The sequence below is a fragment of the Onychomys torridus genome, chromosome 12 (genome assembly GCF_903995425.1).
Source record: "Onychomys torridus chromosome 12, mOncTor1.1, whole genome shotgun sequence".
NCBI classification, from domain to species: Eukaryota; Metazoa; Chordata; class Mammalia; order Rodentia; family Cricetidae; genus Onychomys; species Onychomys torridus.
Window position 1 is genome coordinate 18,519,187 of NC_050454.1, and position 23,481 is coordinate 18,542,667.

Below are 23,481 nucleotides of genomic sequence, written 5' to 3' on the forward strand. Positions count from 1 at the left end.
CTTATTTATCGAGCATATGAATGGATGCATACTGTTAGGCCAGAAAGAGTTGCAAATAGGTTAGCACAGGTCACTTTGTAATAGGAATTTATAGCAATTATAACACCAATCGGCGGCGGCGGCAAACAGGATTTCTAGTAAGCCCTTGTCTTGTACTGAGGCCTGTGGTAGGCTCCAAAAGACCATACCAAACCAGAATATCAATAAGCAAATTGAATATATTTTTAAAGTTATATATTTTATCATTTTTTTTCCCCTTGAGACAGAGTGTTACTATATAGCTCAGGCTGGTCGCTAACTACTGATCCTCTTGCCTCAGCTTCCAAAGTTTCTAGGCACATGCCACCAGACCTTGCCAAACGCAGAACTGAACTTCAAATGGGTTTGTGCTTTTATAAACAAACAACAAACCATGAGACTCACAGCAACTGATCAAAAAAGGATCACACTGGAGACATGGCTCAGCGGCCAAGAGCACACACTGCTCTTACAGAGGACTTGAGTTGAATTTTCAATACCAATGTCCCATGACTCACTGTAATTCCCCAGTTTCAAGGGGATCTAGCCTCTGGCCTCTGGCCACAGAGGGCACCTCCACTCAAGTGTACATAGCCACACACAGACATACATATATGTTTAAAAATAAATCTTTTTTTTTAAAGGCCAATGCAACCTGGGCAAGTATGATTTTTAAAAACAGTCCCCTTTTTAACATCCTAAGGAGAGTAAGTTTCATTTTTGGTTGTTGTTTTTTGAGACTGCATGTAGTGTAACCTCCACTTGGGCATGTAGCCAAAGGTGTCCTTGAATTCAGAGGTGATGGTGCACGCCTTTAATCCCAGCACTCAGAAGGCAGAGGCAGACGGATCTCTGGGTTTGAGGCCAGCCTGTCTATATAGTGAGTTCCAGGATAGCAGGGGCTATATAGAGAAACCCTGTCTTGGCTCTTTAATATAGCTGAGTTCCCCCAAGATGGTTTTTTGGGGAATGATTGTCCTTGCCTGTCTTAATTACTTTTCTATTGCTAAAATACCATGGCCCGGGTAACTCATAGAAGGAACAGTTTATTGAGACATACAGTTTCAGAGGGTGAGTTGATGACTATCATGGTAGGGAACATGGCAGCAGGCAGGCAGGCATGATGCTAGAACAGTAACTGAGAGATCACAATTTTTTGGAAACAAGGTTTCTTTATGTAACAGCCCTGGCTGCCCTGAAACTCACTCTGTAGACCAGTCTGGTCTGGAACTCACAGAGATACCCCTGCCTCTGCCTCCTGAGTGCTGGGATTAAAGACAGTGCCATGCACCAACACCACTCAGTTCGAGAGATCACATCTTTTTTTTTTTTTTTAATTTTATAATTTAATTTAATTTTACATATCAGCCACAGATTCCCCTGTCCTCCCTCCTCCCCCCCAGCCCACCCCCAGCCCACCCCCTATTCCCATCTCCTTCAGGGCAAAGACTCCCCTGGGGATTCACCTCAGCCTGGTAGATTCAGTGGAGGCAGGTCTAGTCCCCTCCTCCCATGCTGAGCAAAGTGTCTCTGTATAGGCCCCAGGTTCCAAACAGCCAGCTCATGCACTAAGGACAGGTCCCAATCCCACTGCCTGGGTGCCTCCCAAACAGTTCAAGCTAATTAACTGTCTCACTTATCCAGAGGGCCTGCCTGATCCAGGTGGGGTCTCCTCAGCTATTGGTTCATAGTTCATGTGTTTCCACTAGTTTGGCTATTTGTCCCAAGAGATCACATCTTGATGCACAAGCACAATGCAGAGAGAAAGCTAAATAGGAATGGCATGGGTTTTTGAAACTTCAAAGCCCATCCCCAGTGACACACCTCCTCCAACAGGGCCACACCTCCTAATCCTTCCCAAACAGTTCCACCAACTGGGGACCAAGTATTCAAACATAAAAGCCTATCAGGATCATTCTCATTCAAACCACCATAACTTCCCCACCACTTAAAAGTCATCCATTTGTCTGTGTATGCACACCATGCTGTATGTGTTGTGGTCAGAGGACAACTTTCAAGATTGGTTTTCTCCTTCCATATCTGGGTCCCAGGGAACGAACTCAGGTTGAGAGAATGTTTGACGCGCACTTTTTTTTTAAGCTGCTGAACCATCTCACCAGCCCAGGAACACCTTGATCCATAGGTAAGATGCTACGAATCCCATGAATCACAGATGAAAAACAATTAGTTCATTAAATTCGTTGAAAATGTGGGTGTTTTTTTTTTTTTTTTCCTTGACAGTATAGTTATAATCCAGAGTGCTGCTTACTGGATTGCTCCTCCTGGCTTACTCAGTTTGTTTTCCACCTGCCCAGGAATAGCACTATCCAAAGTGGCTTGGAACTCCCATATCAGTCAACAATCAAGAAAATGCCCCATTGGCCAATTTTTGCCAAAATTGCCCAGAGGCCAACCCGAGGAGGGCATTTTTCTCAACTGAAGTTCCCTCTTCCCAAATTACTCTAGCTTGTGTCAAGTTGGCATAAAACTAGCCAGCACAGTGCGATGGTGGTAGAGGCTGGATAGCTGGTTCAGAGGTTAAGAGCACTGGCTGTTCTTCCAGAGGACCCAGGTTCAATTCCCAGCAACCATATAGCAACTCACAACTGTCTGTAACTCCAGTTCCAGGGCCTCTGACACCCTCACACCAATGCACATGAAATAAAATTAAATTATATATTTTTTAAAAAAAACCTGTTCCTTAAAAAAAATTATGACAAGTATTATGGCACATGCCTGTAATCCCAGCACTCAGAGATGACTGAAGGAGGATCAGGTGTTTAAGAGTAGTTGGGGCTATGGGAGACTGTCTTTCAAGAAAAAGAAAGGAAGGAAGAAAACCAATAAAAATTAGTTTGGGTCTGTTCAAATGGCTTACTGGGTAAAGGTGCCCTGCTGCCAAGCCCAACAGCCTGAGTTCAATTCCAAGGGTCCACCAGTGGAAGGAAAGAACTGACTCCTGCAAGTTGTTCTCTAACCTTCACATGACAAAAGGAAGAAGACATAGCTTTTTCTGGAGTCAAATGTTAGTGACCATGGCCCCAGGTGGGTGCATGCATTGAACTTACCCCAAATACAGTGTTCCAATATAATAATGGTTTCATGAAATTTTTATAGTTACAAAACAAAAAATCATAAATCAAGATATTTTCTTCTTTCATTGATTTTATTTATTTATTTGTTTGTTTGTTTGTTTGTTTATTTATTAGCTGTGGAGCCTGTAACATCAGATTGGTAGGTTACAGCCAAGCTGGGAAATCTCTGCTATAGGTTTTAGTCACTATTTGCTGACATTCTTAGCTTTGGGGTTGGTGGAAGCTAGTGATCTGTTAATACATCCTAAAAAGTTTCAAATGATGGTCACAAAAATGGTAGGTCAGACACAGAGGAGGGCCAAGAATGCTCACTAAAGGGGCTGAAGATATCTTTATAGTTACTTTTCTATCACCACGGCCAAGGCAACTTATAGAAGAAAGAGTTTATTTGGCCTTACGGTTCCAGAGGTGTAGAGTCCATGATGGTGGAGAGAAGGAATAGCACCAGGAGCGGGAAGCCAAGGGCTCATATCTTTTGTTTGTTTTTGATCTACAGACATGAAAAGAAAAAGAAACAAGAAATGGTGGATGTCTTTAAACTCTCAAAGCCCACCTTCAGTGACACACTTCCTCCAACAAGGCCACACCTCCTAAGCCTCCCCAAACAGTGCCTCCAACTGGGGACCAAGCATTGAAATACCAGAGATTATGGGAGACATTCCTTATTCAAAGAACCACAATAACGCCAAGTAAGTTGGCTCTGGATTCATAAAATTCTAACTCTCTGCAATCCAAACTTCCAATCAGCCAATCAGTTTAGTAGAATCTTTAACATATGTGTGGCTTCTTGAAAAAAAAAAGAAAGAAAAGAAAACTTGATAATTTATAGCTGTGTATCTCAGATTGGCCTCGAACTTGATAGGATCCTGCTGCCCTAACCTCCCAGCTGAGGTTACTAACATGCACCACAATGGCTGGTCACCTTAGTGGTTTTGATAGAAGCTATTCTTTTACAACAAGGTAAAGTCCATATTGCTTGCTACTCTCTTATCAGAAATGGAAAACAGAGGAGTGAGTGGAGGGCAGTAGATTCATCCAAGGCCAAACTTGAGAAAAATGGAGACCTCTCCATCTCAAGTCTCCATTTTCTAAGGCTCAGAGAGTGAACGGGTTTTTATGAGACACCGGATTATAGGGAGTTCCCAGGATGGACAGGGACTTTTTCTTTAGGTCACCATCTACTTTTCTTCTTGAAAGTAGATATAGAGCTCAACCTCCTGTGGTCAGTACCTGCTATTTACGAATGTATTTTAGAGATGAGGGTGGGTCTCACAACAATCCTCCAGCCTTAGCATATTTGGGAGATTACTGGCTGCACCATCATGCCTTGCTTTTGCATTTTCTTTTCAGATGAAAACAGACCATGAAGAGAACAGAGGGTCATTTGCAGAGACTGTCACATGACACAGGATGGGACACAGGGAAAAGGTTGGAAGGAGAGCTGCAAACTAAAATCTCCTAGTCACCTTACATCCCAACCCCTTCCTCTGAGATAACCAACTTAATCATTTTTTAAGGCATTATTCCATTTCCAATTATGGGGTTACATTCCTCACTGCCAATTCTTCTAGGGGATATGAAAGTGATGTTTCTGTTACGGCTGCTTTGTGCTGAGTGGGGATGGAGCTGGCTTGTTTTTTTTTGGGGGGGGGTTGGTATAGAAGGTCACAACATGTTATGAACATAACAAAAAGAAACATCACTATAGACTCTGACCTCTTGCAGCTAGTTAATGAAGCCTCAGGGAGGGCTTCCCTTCAGTGAAAAGGATTGGCGAGGGACATAAAGTAAAAGGAAGAAAGGAAATGGGGATCAAAGGACAGTTTCTATTTTGTTTTATTGCTAGGACACCTTCAGACAAACCTGTTTCAGTTCTGGCTTAGCAGAGGTAGGATGTTTTCAACAAGTTATTTGGTGTCAGTTTGTAAGTTTCCTCTATAAAATGGGAATCATGATGCTGTCCAACAAGTGTTTGCAGACTTTTTTTTTTTTTTTTTAAAGATTAGGTCTTCTGTAACCCAGGCTGGCCTAGAACTCACTACAAAGCTGAGGATGGCCTTGAACTCTTGAGCTTCCTGCCTCCACTTCTCAAAGGTTGAGATTATAAGCAGGTGCTGCCACCCCTTGCAGTTTTTCTTTCTTTTTCAGTGCTGGGGAATCTTAATTCTGCTTCTCACGCATGCCGAGTGCTCTGTCTCTAAAGCTACATCTCCAGCCTGCTGGTGAAGTGCCAATGAAATATGTAGTCCAGTATCTGTCACAACAATTCCTAATGAAGTTTAACTAATTCTACAGTTGATATAAAGATGTCTGGGGAACATCTCATATACATTCTCATTTTGATTTTTTGGTGATTTCTTTCCTAAAATTTTACTTCTTAATCAACATAGAAAGTCACAGTTTCCATATGACATTTTTCATTTATACTTAATTTTGGTCGTCACCTCATGGTCCTGCCAGTACTTTTCCTCTGTCATCATCCATTTTTGTATTACATATTTTACTATTCACTTTACCCTCTGAATCCTTAAAGCCTCCTTTTCCCTTGCCTGGGTCCCTTTCTAGTTCCCTGATTGCTTCCCATACTCATTCTTACACAAATACACACATATAAAAATGAAGACACCCAGCTGGGGAGAGGCTCAGCGGATAAAGAGCTTGTTGTGCAAGTGTGAAGGTTAGGCCTCCACGTTCCCCAGAACCTTTGCAAAGCTGGATGTGGTAGTATGCAGCTATAATCCTAGCAAGCTTATGATAAGATGGGTGCAAAGACAGGGGACTCCCCAGAAGCTTATTATGGCAGCTCATAGCCTGGTATAGAAGCAGCCAACAACAGAGACCCTATCTCAGACAAGGTAGAAAGCAAAAACCAACAGCCAAGGTTGTCCTATGACCTCCACACTTCTGCCGTGGCATTCATATGCTCACACTCACCCCCACCCCTATAGACATACATTGCTTACACATATTAAAAATTAATTTGCGTATCAGAGGAAGCATGTGGCATTTCTCTTTTCAAACCTGTTATCTCACTTAATATAATATTTCCCAGTTTCATCCATTTTCTGGCAAATATTGTTTTTCTTTACAGCTTAATAAAATTCCAATTGTATATGAACTGCATTTTTATGATCCATTCATCTGAAGGACATGTAGACTGACTCAACTTTCTTGTTATTGTAAATGAAACAGTAATAAACATGGATGTGAAAATATCTTTGGGTATATGCTCAGGACTGGTACAGCTAGATCATAGATCAGTGTTTTTGTTTGTTTTAATTTTCAGAAACTTCCATAATGATTTCCACAGTGGTTATACCTGTTTAACCTCCACCAACAGTGAATAAGAATCTTCCTCCTCTCTCCCCATCCTAGCTAGCATTTTTTCCCCCTTGATAGCAATTCTGAGATGTAATCTCAAAGTAGTTTTAATTTGCATTTCCCTGAGAGGTAGGGATGTGTAACACTTTAAAAAAACAAACACATTTATTGACCATTTTTTCTTTGAGACAGGGTCTGGCTGTGTATAACAGGGCCCCAGACCTTAGTAGTCCCTGAGACCTTAGCACAACTGACTCCATGATGGAAGTGCCATTTAGGCTGTAAAAACAAGTAGACAGCACCACCTGCTCTAACTAAAACAAAGACCTAATCCACCAAAGTGGTTAAGTGGGTAAGTCTCTGCATGTACTAACCTTGCTTTTTGGCTTCTGTAGCTTCACTTCTGGCTAATTGTTCTTGCTAACTGAACTGTGTCAATTTAGAACATGGGTTTTGTGCTTAAAAGCTCACCCTGAGAAAGGCTCAGGGCTACACTGGGATTCTGAACACCCAGTGTAGTTACGGGCTGACTAATAAAGACTTTCTATTGGCTTAAATTCATGCCCAAGTGATCTTCTCTGGTGAATACCCACAACATGTAGTCCCAGCTGGCTTGAAATTCACTACACAGACCAGTGTGGCCTCAAACTGAGCGATCTGCCTGTCTCTGCTTTTTGAGTGCTGGGATTAAAGGCCTTGTATTTTTTTTTTTTTTTCCCTCATGAGATTTATCTGCTTAGTTCATTGGCTGTTTTAATTTAGCTTTTAAAATGTGCAGGTTTTTTATTTTATTTTATTTTATTTTTTTAAATGTGGCACTGGCTTGCCATGTAGTTTGAGGACAACCTTCAACTCATGATCTTCTGACTTCGACCAACACACCAGGCTTCATTTTGATACTATTTTAATTCCAAACTATTGACAGTTCTGGACTCATCATTGGGCTGCCCATCTTTTTTTTTTTTTTTTTTTTTTTTTGGTGAGGTGAAGGGGGATTGAACTCAGTATGGTAAAGCTCTACCGTTAGTCCTCTTCATCTTTTTATCTATCACTTTCTGTCCACAGGAAAACAGCTTAGTCATCTTTGGAGACGCAGCTAAAATGCCAAAACTTTCCGAAAACCTTTTTCAATATTGACAGTAGCACCACCCAGAAGTCATCACCTACCAGATCTTGCACGTCATACCAGGACCTCGGATATACTTTTAATCTTGCATTCATTGTTATTAAGAGCATTACTGTGCCTTGTTGCCGCATTCTCCTTTTTTACAAGATGGAACTTTTCTAGAACTCGGTTTTTATTTCTGGATTCCACCAACTTCATTATTTAATGTACAGTTTGTGCAAGGGGATGGCTGGAGTCTAAAGCCTCTTCAACAGTCGTTTGCTTAGGAGTGACGTGACCTTAAGTAGCGTCTCCGATTCTCCCTCCTGAGGTGAGGCTACTCCTCTAGACACTAGCTGATTGAAGCCAGGGAGTTTTAAAAAGAACAAAAAACAAACAAAAAAACCCAGCCAAACAAAACCGCGAGCCACGCGTGGGCGGGAAAGCCCAGACATTCCCTCCCTCCTCCCCTTCTCCCAGGCCGGCGGGAGAATCCCACTGCGCAGGTGCACCGGGAGGCTGGCAAGCCGGCTCCGCTGGCCGCAAGTCTGTTTCCGGGGGCCAGCTCGACGCGGAGCTGACGTCATCACTGTGCGCTGCCACGTCTCCTCAGCTCCTGGGCGATGGAGGCTGAGGATGAGTGGTGATGGGGACGGGCTCTGCCGCTGGCTTTAGCTCTGGCTCTGGCACGGACTCCCGGTCTGGGTCTGGTAACCTAGAGACCCGACACGATTTTTCGACTCTCCAGTGGGGTCCTGCCTGCGTCCCGGCAGCTGTTTTGGAGCGCTTCAAAGAAGGAAGAGAGTTCGGGTGCCTGGGGTCGGGTCTCTGAAGCCACCGCCTCCTCCCCGGGATCCCGCTCCGTGGCCGGCCTGTTCCATGCGTGAGTTTTACTTACCTGCTTTGTCGTCCCGCTGTCCCCGGCGTGCTTCGGCCCTTTCGGCCGCCGGGCTGGGACCACTTGGGGATTCCTTCTGGAGGCTAGTTTATTTAAGTTTGTGGTTTCTCGCCATCCACCTTAACCCACCCCACGCTCTTGGGTCTCAGCTTTTGCCCCTCACCTTCCTTTCTCTTTAATTGAGCAAGGATCATTTGTCCTTGCCTCTAACAGTTTGGATTCTTTGTCCCACTTGGCGTTTGTTGTTAGTCTGCAGACAGAGGATCTAGAGTAGGGAATATCCGATCCCTCTGTAGTAGTAACTTTCCGAAAACGGGCTTTTTTTTTTTTCAACGTGTAGTTTCCGGAGTATTTTTAGCTGTATTTAGGAAATATTTGGTGTATATTGGCAGAACCATATTTGCCTAAATTGAGGAAAACAATCTTTTTTTTTCTTCTTAGTGAAGATCTTTGTCACCTTTTAATATTGCATTTTCATTAATTTTTTTTAAAAAGTTGTTTTACAGTAGCTTTTCTGAAACAGGCAACCATTTGAATGAACTGAAGAAACAAACGGGGTTAAATGACGTGGTCAAGGTCAGATAATATGTGACATATCTTATCTCAGCCAGATCCCTGGATAACAACCTGTTATTTTGGACAGTGATAAGCTTCCTGTATTTCAAGTGACTTTAATGTGAAATATCAGGTTGCAAATAAGTTGTGGTGATTCATGTAAATTTCCACTTGACTGTAGTGTGTTTTATATAACAAGAAGTCAGCAACAAAAGACACAAATTGTGAACAAAGCTTAGATCAGATTTTGAGCCTCTGACCTTACCCCAAGGTCCAAGCAGTCTACACAAAATGGGATCATTTGTTTGAAAATTCAACCTGTTTTTTTTTTTTTTTTAAACAAGATCTGCTCACTTCAGTTTTAATGTTTCCTTGTTACACTGACTTATTTAAATAGCTGATATTTAATTTTTTTTCTTTTGTGTTATTCAGAGTTGAAATAAGTTGACGACCATTAGCCTGGGTTGCAACTGTGGGTGGTACTGGAAACTGACTGGTTCCTGGACATGCCCAGTAGAAGGAGGGGTCCTAGTCGGCAGCAGCTAAGCCGGACAGCTTTACCTTCTATACAGACTTTGGTTGGTGGCGGCTGTAGCAATGGAACAGGCTTGAGAAACAGGTAAAGAAAATAATAAGTCTGCGCATAATAGTTGCATAATTTGTGATCTGTTATCAGAAAGACTAATATAAAAGTAGTTCTATTCAAATATTTGCTTATCAAACTTTTGTTCTTGTCTCTGAAGTGGAAGTTCTGCCTTTGAAGACTGAAAGCTTAGTATTTCAGAGTACTTTGCAGGTAGAATGATAGTACACAGGGACCACAAAGTAGAAGAGTGTTTTTCTCTTTTTCTTTCATTTCTCACTTAATAATATTTTTAAATTTTTTATGTGTGTGAATGTTTTGCCTGCGTGTATGTCTGTGTACCACTCTCACGCCTGGTGCCTATGGATGCCAAAAGAGGTTGTTGGATCCCCTAGAAGTGGATGGAGTTCAGATGGTTCTGAGCCATCATATGTATTCTGGGGACCAAATCTGAGTCCTCTGGAAGAGCAGCCAATGCTCTTAACTTGGAGCCATCTCTCAAGCTCCCAAACCCCTTTAAAAGGAAAAAAGCAACAAACCCATTGAGTCTACTTGGTGTTGTTCATATACTTCTGGTTGGGGGGCCATCTGCTGAAGTGTGGTTGACCTACCGGGTGCCACGCCCTTGAGGGAATGAAGCCATCAATTGTTCAGAGCTCCTTAGTTAGGGGTGGGGACTCAGAAGCCCTTGTCCCCTCCTTTGGCCCCCCACATTTTATTATTAAAAGTTATTCAGGCAAAAAGTTGTTTGATATTCATAGTAACTGTCGACTATAGCATAAAAATGGTAAGAATTGTGCCACGTTATATAGGAATCTAGAATTTGAGTTTGGGGTGTGTGTGTGTGTGTGTGTGTGTGTGTGTGTGTGAGCTCAGGTGTTAGTCCTTAGGCACTCATCACCTTTAATTTTGAGACAAGGGCTTTTAGTGGCTCCAAAGTCACCTGTAGGCTAGTTTGGCTTGCTGTCGAGCTCCAGGGATCTACCCTTCTCCTCAGTGCTGGGGTGCTGGGATTATAGTATATACCACTATGCCCAGTTTTTAAATTTTGTTTTTAGAGCTTTGTGTGTGAGCACTGTTTCTTCATCACTCCCACCTCTAATTTCTCCTGTGTCCTTCCCAGTCTCTGTATATACAGCCTACCAAGTTCATTCAGTGTTGCTACTACTCGTGTGTCCAGAGCTGACCTGTCATCCTCAACAGGAGTTCATCCCTGGAGACAACTAATCCCCCTTTCTCAGCCGTCATTGATGGCCTGAGGCTCTTCTGTGGTTGGGACTGTGGAATCTCTTCTGCCCACGTGGGCATGCCAGCTGCTGTTCGAATTATGCTGCTCTTGTTCTGGCAGCCATGACTCTTGAGATTTCATAGGTGTATTTTTTTTCCTGTCATGCCTAGGGGACACTGTCTGCCAACAGGTGTTCTGTAGACTCTCCTGCCTGCTCTTCCGATAGTCTTGCCTGAGCCCTAGGTGTAGGGGTTGTGTTGCAGATGGAGCATTTGGAGTGGGGCACCTCCTAGTCTATAACTGCACTTGACCAGTCATGGATCTCTGTAATAAGTCTCCATCTGCTGCAAAAAGAAGCTTCTTTGATGGAAGTTAAGTATTTAGACTATGGTTAGAAAATACTGGTTTGGGACATGACAGTAGTAGGTTCTCTCCTCAGGTCCGTGACCTCTCTGGCCATTGATGTTGACTATGTTTATAGTACCAGGAATGAATTCCCTCTCTCATGGAGTGGGCTTTGTGTTCATTTAGGCAGTTATTGGCTGCCCCAATATAAAAGGGCCACTATTGTACCATGGGGGAGCGGGGGCGGTATATGACTGGTCCATTCATGGTTTTGGTTTGTATGCTTTACAGCTGGGAGCTGGGGGAGATGGCTTCTCTCCATTGGCAGCTTGTACAGCACCTTCTCTTATTATGAAAGCTAATCCTTAGGGAGGAGCTTCCAGGTCTTTTTCAGCTCGATTTCTCTAAGTTCTGTGTCTTTAGTGTGTGCTGTCATCAACAAGAAAGTCTTACCCTCAAGTTTTGGAAGACAGCAGCAATAGTTCATTTGTTTGGAGAAACTCTTATAGTCCTCTGACCAACAAAGGGGGGTTTCCCATGCTTGGCACTGGGATATTTTTAGATAGTGAATGGCTCTTAGTGGGAGCATCATCGCCCTGTGTGGAGTAACCCCATTATTAAAATGCATACACACACAAGTAAAAGCATACTAAGCACGTGCTTTACTGCTGAGTTACATACCCAGCCCAGGATGAGTTATTTTTGCTGATCTTATCTAGGGCCACTCATGTCTTTGGAGGCTTGTTCTTGTAGCACTCACTGCAGAGATACTTTTACCTAGTCATGCATTTGGTCAAGATAATTTTTGTTTTCTCCCTGAAAAGAGTTTTTCCTTGTCTTGATTTTGGTTTCCAGAGTCACCAGTCAGTACCACTCCTGTCTTTCAGGCTCTCCTGATATATTTGAGAGGATGTAGTCTGGAGGTTGTAGCAGAAGAACACAGCTACTCATATACTCCTGACCTAACTCCCGACCTTCCACTCTTGGACTGAGTGCACAGCTCTGGTGCTGTGAGGGTAGCCAGGACACCCATCTAGCCACTCTGATCAGCTGAGTCAGCCCTGCTTACTCTTCCTGTTTGGTTTTGTATTCCCAGAGCTGCCTCCTGTTTCTTCCTGATCTGTTCTAGGTAGCTTAGAAGGAAAATATGATCAGGAAATCCTTCAAGTCAGGCCAGGTTTACTAGTCTTCTCAGCTAGACTTTTTTAAAAAAATTTTATTTTTATAAATATCTTTATAGAAAAAGGCATTGGTGTTTTGCCTGCTTGTATGTTTGTGTGAGGGTGCCAGATTCCTTGGAGCTGGCGTTACAGACAGTTATGAGTTCTGCTGTGTGGTGCTGAGGATTGAACCTGGATTCTCTGGAAGAGCAGCCTGTGCTCTTAACTGCTGAGCCATCTCTCCAGTCCCCTAGATGAACTTTTAATGTTTTAATTACTGGAGTGTTGAAAATATTTTTAAGGATGAGGAAAGGAGGCAATCTGCTATTTAAAAAGAGGTGAAGCCCAGCTTTGGTGGTACAGACCAGTGTCCCCAGCACTTGGGAGAAGGACCTAGAGCACAAGGCCAGCCTGGGCTACATATTCAGAAGTTATTTCAAATAGACAAAAGTGCCTGGAACTAAAGCTTCATTTCTGGGTAGTTCTGCTTACGCTTGGATTCTGTAAACAGTGTAGTGGGAGGAAAGAGGAACATTTGAAAATACTGACACTTGCCAGGTACTGGTGGCATCTCCTTTAATCCCAGCGCTAGGGAGGCAGAGGCAGGAGGATCTCTGAGTTGAGGCTACAGAGTGAGTTCCAGGATAGCCAGGGCTTCACAGAGAAACCCTGTTTTTTTTTTTTTAACTGGTTATTCATTTATGTATGTGTGTTTTGAGGCAGTCTTAACTATGAAGCCTTGGCTGGCCTGGAAAAAACTGTAAGCCATGCTGGCCTCAAACTTAGAGAGGGCTGCCTGCCTCTGCCTCCTAAGTACAGGGGTTAAAGGATGTGCCACCAAGCCTGATAGTGTTGATAGTTTTAGCTGAGTCTAGCAATGCTAGTTTCTATGTATTTTCCTCTTCTTTCATGGGCTCTTAATGGCGTTCAAGGTTTTAGGCATGTTTGCTTTGATTTACCATTCTCTAGCTTTCTTCCTCCTTCCTAAAAAAATTATTTATTTATTTATTTATTTGAGCTGGGGATCGAACCCAGGGCCTTGCGCTTGCTAGGCAGGCGCTCTACCACTGAGCTAAATCCCCAACCCCCTTCCTCTTTTAATATATGTAAATTTTGCAATTTTAGCTGAGGACGTGGAAGAATGTGTTTTTCAGTAGATTAAAATGAAAGAGATATTTAGTTTATTTAAAAATTGTTGTGACTATGATTAATATTTTGTGATATGTTTACCTTGAGATTAGTTTGGAAAAAAGTTAACCCTTGCAGAGATTCTGCCACCTCTGCCTCCCAAGTGCTGGGATTATAAGTGTGTGCCACCACACCTGGTTTCCCTTTGAATCTTTCTTGATTTATTCATTTATTTACCTAAATTCTGCTGCTTGCGGGCTCCATAAAGACCAATCTCTTGCCTGCACGGATATAATAAAGAGTTCAGTATAAACATTGAGCATACGGTTTAAGCACAGGGAACCATTTTTACTATTTGGGGAAGTTGTTTTATTTTTAATCATTAGAGAGAGATGTTTACCAATCACATTACTGGATGCAGCCCTCCAAAGCAAGTCTTTTCCTATTGTACTTTTCCTATTGTAGTGTCGAAGTCTGGCAAAGACAGCTTGTGGAAGGAAGGGTTGCTTGTGGTCCATGGTTTAGGAGGTGTGATCCCCTCAGTGGGATCTCCTCAGTGGGATCTCCTCAGTGCAGCTGGGACTGCACTTCTGGGGAGACACGAGAGCTGTGCTACTACTCATGCTTCCTCTTCTCCATTTCATCTCGGGCCATGGGGTGGTGGCACCCACATTTACAGTGAGCTTTCCCTTAGCCTTTCCGGAAAGCTTTTCCGCAGGCCGGTAGGTGCGTCTCCTCAGTGATTCTAAATCCAGCCAAATTAGCTGACACCAGCTTTCCCTTGGAAAGCCTGGGGTTAGGAGAGAGAATGCTGTTGTGACGTTACCAAAGAAAACCTTGGGTATTGCCCAGTGCAGTGGTGAATGCCTGTAGTACTGGCACTTAGGAGGCAGAGGCAAGTAGAACTCTGTGAGTTCAAAGCTAACCTGGTCTACACAGGGATTTTTAGGCCAGCCATGGGCCACATAGTGAGACCCTTAAAAATAAAAGAAAGGAAAACCTAGGTTTTCGAGTTTCTAAAGAGCTTTCTTGGTAGACAGTACCTTTCATATATTTTAACAAATAGCTGCTATTGGAATTAAGTGCACCCTGAATAGAATTCTTTTTTTTTTTGTTTGTTTTTTTGTTTTTTTGTTTTTTTGAGACAAGGTTTCTCTGTGGCTTTGGAGCCTGTCCTGGACTAGCTCTGTAGACCAGGCTGGCCTTGAACTCACAGAGATCCACCTGCCTCTGCCTCCCGAGTGCTGGGATTACAGGCATGAGCCACCACCGCCCGGCTGGGAGTTCTTATATCTGTGTGTATATCATATTAAAGGGTTCCCTCCCACTGTGCTGGGGATAGAACCCAGGGCCTTCCCCATGTTAGGCATGTACATTACCACTGAGCCGTACCCTCAGATCAGGAATAGTATTTTTATTTTTCCTAAATATTACTTCTGTAATTAATTTTCTGATGTGTATTGACCAAGTGTATTTAATTTTAAACTTTTTAGAATTTTATTTTTGATTAGTGTATAATCATATATATGGAGTATAATATAGTATTTTGATATATCTGTGCATTGTACAGTTACTTCAGTAGTTCTTGGTTTATAAGATTTTTTGATATATCTCCCCTCAAGCTTTCAACTTTTTAGATTAGAAGATGACTTGTTCTGACAGATTCTGTAGGACTGTTTTCCTTTTTCCTTCTGATGCCTTGTACTACTTTGTCTGACCTTCTCTCTTGTCTTTTGGCTTAAAGTTTAAAAGCTAAAAGTGCAGCGAATAACATAAGTGTGTATCTTCTGTGTCAATACTTTGTAAATGTCTGTTTTGAAACAAGCATTTCATTGACTTGTTTAGTGGAACAGATATCTCAATCCATTTTTCTTAGAGAAATTTTTATGACTTTTTAAACTTTGAAATAGCATATGGGTTGCATATGCTTTCACCCTTTATTTTGACTGAAGGGGAACAAGAATTTTTCATTTGTTTGGATTAGAGGCTCCTCGCTTTGTCCCATTTCATCAGCATTTTTTTTTTTTTTTTTTTTTTTTTTTTTGGTTTTTCGAGACAGGGTTTCTCTGTGTAGCTTTGCCCCTTTCCTGGAGCTCACTTGGTAGCCCAGGCTGGCCTTGAACTAACAGAGATTCACCTGGCTCCCAAGTGCTTAAAGGCGTGCACCACCACGGGCCGGCTCATCAGCATTTCTGATTTCAGCATTATGGTGAACTGAAGTGAGGTAGTAGCTGTGGTGCTAATCCTTTGCATTTAAGTCACAGTGTTCTCCGTTATTCAGAACTCGCAAAGCTCACGTTCCCATGAGTCCCCCAAAGTACTGTAAATGCCACATACCAGCTAGAGTTCTATATTTGGAAACTGTAGAGTGGTAAACACTAATATTGTTCCTTCTCTTGGTATTAAAACCAAGCCTAGTTTTCCTTGTTGTGTAAATAAGAGTCAACCTTTAGATCTCTGCAACTGTTCCCTATTTTCTCCCTTAGGGTAGCTGAGCCCTCCTGACCTGTGAGCAGGCATGAGTGGAAGAACCAGAAGATAGGAACTAACAGTTCTAACTTCTGTGTTTTAAGAGAGCTTTCTCTTTCCTGACTGTACTGGCCTGCTGTCTTCTTAAATATTTATTTCAACAGTGAATTGAAGAAAGTATTTTCAGTCCTCAGGATTATAATTTTGTAGTTAAGACATAAATTTATATGCAAAAATTATGTGATGAAACTAAAAAAAATATAAGAATAAAGGGCGAATTTAAATTTGATGAAGAGAGATGCATCAGTTTTGAGGTAAAGTTGACAGAGGATATGTTTGAAGCATCCCCCAAGCAACCCCATGCTTTCCTCCTGAGCATGTGGGGAGAGCATACATGGTGCTATAGCATGTGGAGGGGTCAGAGGACAACTTGCGGGAGTTTGTTTTGTCTTACTGTATGGGTCTCAATGTTCAAAATTAGGTTGTCAGTATCAGTGGCTGGCACCTCTAACCACCACTGAGCCATCCTCCCAGCTATCTAGCTTTTCTTTTCTTTGTTTGTGATTCTGCAGCTCTAACCCAGATAATTTTATGTGCTAAACTAATACTCTACCACTGAGATAGCCCCCCACCCCACCCCAAGTCCCTTAAAAGTCTTGAGGAATGAATAAGAATATCTAGATGATTTTAAGGAGGGTGACTGTGGAGGGAGGGTAAGACATTTAAAGGGAACAAAGTGCACAAAAGGAGTCATGCCTATGTTCCAGATAGCACATAGCATGGGCATCATATGTGGCACAGGTAGAGAAGGGACTTGGGGTGAAGGTGCTTTGTTAAGGACAGGACCTCATATGACTTACTAAAAAGGTTTGGCTGTTATTTCATTGGCAATGGAGAACTATTTTAAAGGTTCAGGTAAGAAGGCAATTTTAGAATTTCAGTTAAAGTGATCCTTGAAGGCAGCTTAGAGGGCTTGATGAAGATAGACTCGGGTTGGTTGCAGTAATGTAGGTGAAAGTTGGTAAATGGTTGAACCAACATAGTGTGTTGAGAGGGCAGAGAGAGGCTAAATAAAATTTCATAAAGTGGAATCCAGTCCTTTAGAGAGTGGCTGACTATGGAGAAGCAGATGAGAAGTCCTAGCTTAGATTTTTGTGTTTGGGTGGCCAACAGAATAAGCCGTGGACTAGTGTCAGGAGACGGTGGAAAGCTTGGCTACATTTTAGGTCACTGACGTAAGGTGTAAGGAAAGCCAGCAGTTAGAGGTGGGTGGAGGAGACACTGAAGGCTGTCAGCATTTGAGTTAACTCTAACTTCTTTTTTAGGAATGGCAGTGCTATTGGCCTTCCAGTCCCACCTATCACAGCCTTAATCACCCCAGGTCCTGTGCGTCACTGCCAAATTCCTGACTTACCAGTAGATGGGAGCCTGCTCTTTGAGTTTCTCTTCTTCATCTACCTGCTGATTGTTCTGTTCATTCAGTACATCAACATCTATAAGACCGTGTGGTGGTATCCATACAATCATCCTGCATCTTGCACTTCACTGGTAAGTCTTCAGATACCTTGAAGTTCATTGTCAGCAGGCAACAGAGCAGCTGAAGACAGTGTCTCACATAGCCCAGCCTGGTCTTGAACTATTAATTCTTCTATTTCTGCCTCCAGAGTGCTACCACCTCAGATTATTTTCAGATATAAAACTTCCTAAAACTGTTAAAATATTAATATTGCCAGAGGAAATGAAAGTAGAAATTAAGATGCAGGAAATGTTTAATAACATATCAGAAAGTGTTTGATGTTTGGCTTTCCTCTATACCATGTTAAATGCATTGCCAGATATCACTATGATTACATTCCAGCAAGTTTTTCTGTTCGGTGGTAATAGGAATCAAACCCAGGGCTTTACACATGCTAGACACATGCTTGATCACTAAACTCTATCTCCAGCACCAGTTTTACCTTTTTAATTCGAATAATTATGTAATGATTTTAACACATGATAGTCTGAGGCAGTTCTTCCTCAGTCTGTTAATTAAGGGACCCACTTGGGTGGAAACTACCATTTTTTTATTTTTATTTTTAATTTTTTTTGAGCTGAGGATTGATCCCAGGGCTTTGCGCTTGCTAGGCAAGCACTCTACCACTGAGCTAAATCCCCAACCCTTTTTTTTTTTTTTTTTTTTTTTGGTTTTTTGAGACAGGGTTTCTTTGTGTAGATTTTGCGCCTTTCCTGGAACTCACTTGGTAGCCCAGGCTGGCTTCGAACTCACAGAGATCCGCCTGGCTCTGCCTCCTGAGTGCTGGGATTAAAGGCATCCACCACCACCACCCGGTGAAACTACCATCTTTTAATGTGTGACCTTCAAGGAACATGTAGTTCAGCTTTGTGACCCAGAAATAGGGCTGTGCGTAGGAAATTATAGAAGAGATTGTTTTTTGAGGCAGAGCCTCATGTATTCCAGGCTGGTCTCAACTCACTGTGTACTAAAGGTGACCATCCTCTTCCTGTCTATCTTCTGAAAGCTGGGATTGTAAGTGCCCAGTTTACGAGGTGCTGGAGCTGGAACGCAGGGTTTCATGTATGCCAGATAAGCACTCTTATCAACTGAGCTATGGCCCAGTTCTTAAAGGAACATGTCTTACGGGCCATGCTTCCATCATTTTCTTATGTATGCTCCTAACTGTAAAGGAGGCTAAAATGTACATTAAGTGCTTATGTTGTTAATCAGAATAAAATTGTATTCTGTCACAAAAACTAGCACTGTGTACTGAGTACATAAAAGCATAGCATGGACTAGAGAGATAGATTGACAGTTAAGAGGACACAAGTTCTGTTCCTACACATGGCCTATCTTTAACTCACAACTACCTGTAACTCTAGGTCTAGAGGATGCCCTCTTCTGTCCTGCATGAGCACCCTACACTTGCATGCACATACCCACAGACATACATACACATAATTAAAAATTATAAAAATTGCCGGGCGGTGGTGGCTCATGCCTTTAATCCCGAGTGCTGGGAGGCAGAGGCAGGCCTGGACTACAGAGTGAGTTCCAAGCTACACAGAGAAACCCTGTTTTGAAAAACCAAAAATAAAAAAAAAGGTTGGGGATTTAGCTCAGTGGTAGAGTGCTTGCCTAGCAAGCGCAAGGCCCTGGGTTCAATCCTCAGCTCTGCCTCTGCCTCCCGAGTGCTGGGATTAAAGGCGTGTGCCACCACTGCCCGGTGGGATGGGAGTATGTTTTTAAAGTTTTAAATATTTGTATAATTTGGTTGGAATTAACTGTTAAGACGTTTCCATATTGACCATTTACACTTAACATGATGAGACTGTTCATATTTTAAGAATTATAATGAGTTGGTGTCAGAATTTTTTGTTTGTTTGTTTTTTCGAGACAGGGTTTCTCTTTGTTGTTTTGGTGTCTGTCCTGGATCTCACTCTGTAGACCAGGCTGGCCTCGAACTCACAGAGATCTGCCTGGTTCTGCCTCATGAGTGCTGGGATTAAAGGTGTGTGCCACCATTGCCTGGCAAGAATTTTTTTTTTTTTTAATTTTTTTATAGTGTTTTTTTTTTTTTTTTTTTTTTTCCTCACTACCTGGATTATGAACTTATCGAATGTAGACACTATATACCTTATCTGTCCTTGGCCAGCAGTAGTTTTTGCAAAGGAATCTGGGAAAGGAGCCATAGCTAGGAGTCAGTCAGTGTCCAGATAAAATTTTTACCATGAAGGCAGAGGAACAGCTACTGAACTCTTCTGTTCTGTTTCCTTACACCATGACTGACAGTAAGATCCAGGAGAGTAGGAGCCTTCTCTGTCTTCCTCAGCACAGTGTCCGTGGTGTCAGGAAGGGTATGGCCATGACGTGAGTGTTAAATATACTTAAGTGAATTAATTGAGAAACTCAGATTTTACTTTTGGAAGCCAGTGTAGAAACTTGGGGATCTTTTGACCGTCAGAATGACAACATATCCATTTGGTTCCTAGGGTGCTGTTCCTAAAGCTCTCACTCCTCCCGTCACAGTACTGTGTACAGACTTAGAAGAAGCTGTGGCCTCTGGGTGAGGCTGGTTCATAGAAGAGATCACCCCCAAAGCACATTTCTAAATCAAGTTAGAAACACTAAGTGAACAGAGCAGATGCACCAAATGGAGGGCTTAGCAGTAGATACTCAGATTAATGTGGGAAAGAGGTGAACAGTAGGAACTCTTAAAAACTCTTGAATCCCAGCTGCTCTCTGTAATTGAACACACTGTAAATGTGGCATTTAGATTCAGTGTTCTCATCATTCTGCAGTTATTACTTGTTGACTCCACGTTGCCCTTTTTTCTTTTTCTTTGCTTTTTGAGATAGAGTCTTGCTGTCTAGACCAGGCATGTGTCATCACCATGCCCAGCTCTTTTCTTTTCAATAAAATGGTTTCAAAAGCAGAGGGGAATGCATCTTAGGTAGTAGCTGTTTATGTTTGGAAAGCTGTGGCAGTTTGTCAGGAAAAGAGAAGTAGCAGGTAGGCAGTCTTTGGGGCATCTCAATCCCCATGGTCTGTAGTGGGCTCAGAAGACCTGGAGAGGGGCGGGCCCTGCTGCCGCCGTGCCGCAGAGAGCTGGATCCACGCGGTGCCCTTTCTGACGCAGTCTTTGTCTCTCTTGTAGAATTTTCATCTCATTGATTATCACCTGGCAGCGTTCATCACAGTGATGCTTGCGAGGAGGCTCGTGTGGGCCCTCATTGCAGAGGTATATTGATTGGCTCATTCACCGTCTTCTGTCACCTGTGGCTAAACTTACTTACTAGAATGGGATCAGATTCAAAATGTGAAAGGACCAAATATAATTTGAAATACAATTACAACTTAATTGCTTCTGTATGAGTTGTTCCTATACTTAAGAAAAAAAAGTTTTCCTACAGTGTTTAGAATCCAAATGTGAAGTATTTCAAGAGAATTATTTGAAATCTAGTTTGTAGGATTGTAGGACCTGAGCTTATTTTAGCTTGTAGATTTAAAAAAAAAAAAAAATCCCATCTTTAATTTTTAAAGTTCTAGTTAAAAACAGGATGTGATTCGGGTAATGAGTTACTTGCACATATATAGTTGAATCTGAAATACTCAGTTTCAGATAACATTCACGTGAAACAGTTTGTATACCACTTGTGAAATTTCCTAACAAGAAACAATTGGAGCTTATTAGAACTTACAGTTTTGAAAAGACTTGTTAAATTTTGTATGATTAATCTGAAAATTAGAACCCAAGCTTCAGTGGATAGAGGAGGAAAGAACTGCAACATAATGATCCTTTAAAAGCTTAATATTCTTGGTAGAGAGTTGGTCATTGGTATCCTTACTCAAATATGTGTAAACTTGATGAGGAGGAAAATGTGCTTTCATAAATTTTACTGTATTTAACATGAAAATGATGGCCAAAACAAAAATGATAACTTAGTCAAAGTGGTTCATGATTTTTAATCTTGGAAAATTATATTTCAGTGTGAAATTTTAAATGAATATTTGCTATAATCATAGGTAACCGAAGCTCAACTTTTTCTCTTTTTAAAAGTTTTTTTTTTTTTAGTTTATGTGTATGTTGGTGTGAGTGTATGCCACATGTGTGCTGGTGCCCACAGAGGCCAGAAGAAGGGGGTCAGATCTCTTGGAGCTGGACTTACAGGTGGTTGTGAGCCACCTGATGTGGGTGCTGGGGTACCAAACTCTGGTCCTTTGGAAGAGCTGCCAGCTCTTAACCACCAAGCCATCAATCACTCCAGCCCCAGTGTTTTCCTCTAGAGCAGACATAAAAGTCTGTATGTGTGTGTTCTGACTGAAGACCTGGACTACCTTTTTTTTGTTTTTTGTTATGTTTTGTTTTTTGGGTTTTTCGAGACAGGGTTTCTCTGTGTAGCTTTGCGCCTTTGGTGAAACTCACTCTGTAGACCAGGCCGGCCTTGAACTCACAGAGATCCGCCTGGCTCTGCCTCCCGAGTGCTGGGATCAAAGGCGTGCACCACCACCGCCCGGGTCGAAGAACTGGACTTTTGTGAACACGGTAGTTGAACGTAACTGCAAAGCTGTGGTAGTAAGATTGCTTTATTTCCACAGTGGGAAACCTTTCACCAAGTTTGTTTTAGGTGATCCAAGTAGATGCTGAGCTTGCTGTGGTACCACATGTCTGAAGTACCAACACTTGGGAGAGGAAGTGGGTATGATCAGCAGTTTAAGACTAGCCTTGTTTGGAGTGAGTTCAGGGCCAGCCTTGGTTACATACTCAAAGAAACAAAATAAAAATAGATGCCTTTTGATTTTTTTTTTGTTGTTGTTGTTGTTTTCTTTTAGTGCTGGGTATGGAACCATGACTTCATACGTACCAGGCAGGTGCTGTACACTAAGCTGTATTCCAAAGCCCTCTTTTTACTTATTATTTAGAGTCTTATTAAATTACCTAGACTCACTCTGTTGACCAGGTAAACCTTGAACTTTCTGTCTTCCTTCTTCAGTCTCCCAAGTAGCTAAGATTATAGGCCTGGCCTAGATATGCCTCCCCCCTCCCCCTTATTTTTTCCTTACTGGATGCTTAGTTTAGATGTTCCCAGAAATAACTTTATTTAGATCAATTCCTTTGTTCTTTTGTTTTTAGATAAACATTTTTTTTTGTTTGTTTTTTTTGTTTTTGTTTTAATTCTTCAGTTACTTAGAAATGGTAGTTGTTATTTGGGTGTAGTAGTGCATACCTGTGATGCCAATACTCAGGAGGCAGAGGCAAGTAAGATCAGGAAGAAGGCTATCCTTGGGTACACAGTGAGTTTGAGGTCAGTCTAGGCTGCATGAGATCCTATGAATATCAAGTAGTTACATCCTGTCTTGTGTGAAGCCTCGGAGTGGGATTTCCACCTGCCACTGCAGGCACTAAACTTAAAGCACTTACTGCTTTTATTGATGGTGTAATAATCAAGCAGCTTCTGCACCACGTTAGGAATGTGCATTAACTATTTTCAGAGCTGCTTGCCATTCCTACTGGAAACAGGATACTGAATTTAAACAGATTTTCTTTTAATCCAAGACTGCAATCTGTACTCAAAGGGAGTGTAATTCCAATACTTTCATATAATGGAACAGTAGGTGGCTGTTGAAATAGGGTGCTTACTTGTTGAAGTTCAAGTAAAGTGCAGTAGCATGCATGGGCTTTTAAAGAGAGCGTGTTTGTTACTGTTTGGTTTGTTTGACAGAACTTCTTAGTATGTAACCCTGGCTAGCCTGGTGCTTAGCTGTGTAACCCAGTTTGCCTTGGACTCATGACTGTCTGCCTGTCTCAATCTCCTGAGTGCTGAGCTTACACGCTTGTACCATCATCCATGGCTTTAAGGCAGTGTTTAAAACAAAACAAGTAGAAGGAACAAAGTCTGTTTGCTGATGTGAAAACTTGTCTCTGGGAGGATATACAGATTAATGCCAGGCATCTGTTGGTGGCTGGGGACAATACCAAGACTTCACCACCAGCATTGTATTTATCTTTTGTACTTGAGTGCTGTGGCTACTACCTGTTCAAAAATTAAAAGATTAGAGCTGTATCATAATTCTCTC

General features: G+C 42.1%; 1 protein-coding gene across 1 annotated transcript in view; it reads left to right on the forward strand.

Moving 5' to 3' along the window:
• Positions 1 to 8,113: 8,113 nt before the first annotated feature.
• Positions 8,114 to 23,481, forward strand: part of Tmem39a (transmembrane protein 39A) — a 30,402-nt gene continuing 15,034 nt past the window's right edge. The window contains exons 1-4 of the mRNA XM_036203904.1: positions 8,114 to 8,422; positions 9,425 to 9,611; positions 17,231 to 17,453; positions 20,561 to 20,644. Coding sequence (XP_036059797.1) covers positions 9,499 to 9,611; positions 17,231 to 17,453; positions 20,561 to 20,644 — 420 coding nt within the window. The 5' untranslated portion in view covers positions 8,114 to 8,422; positions 9,425 to 9,498. The remainder of the gene's footprint in view (positions 8,423 to 9,424; positions 9,612 to 17,230; positions 17,454 to 20,560; positions 20,645 to 23,481) is intronic.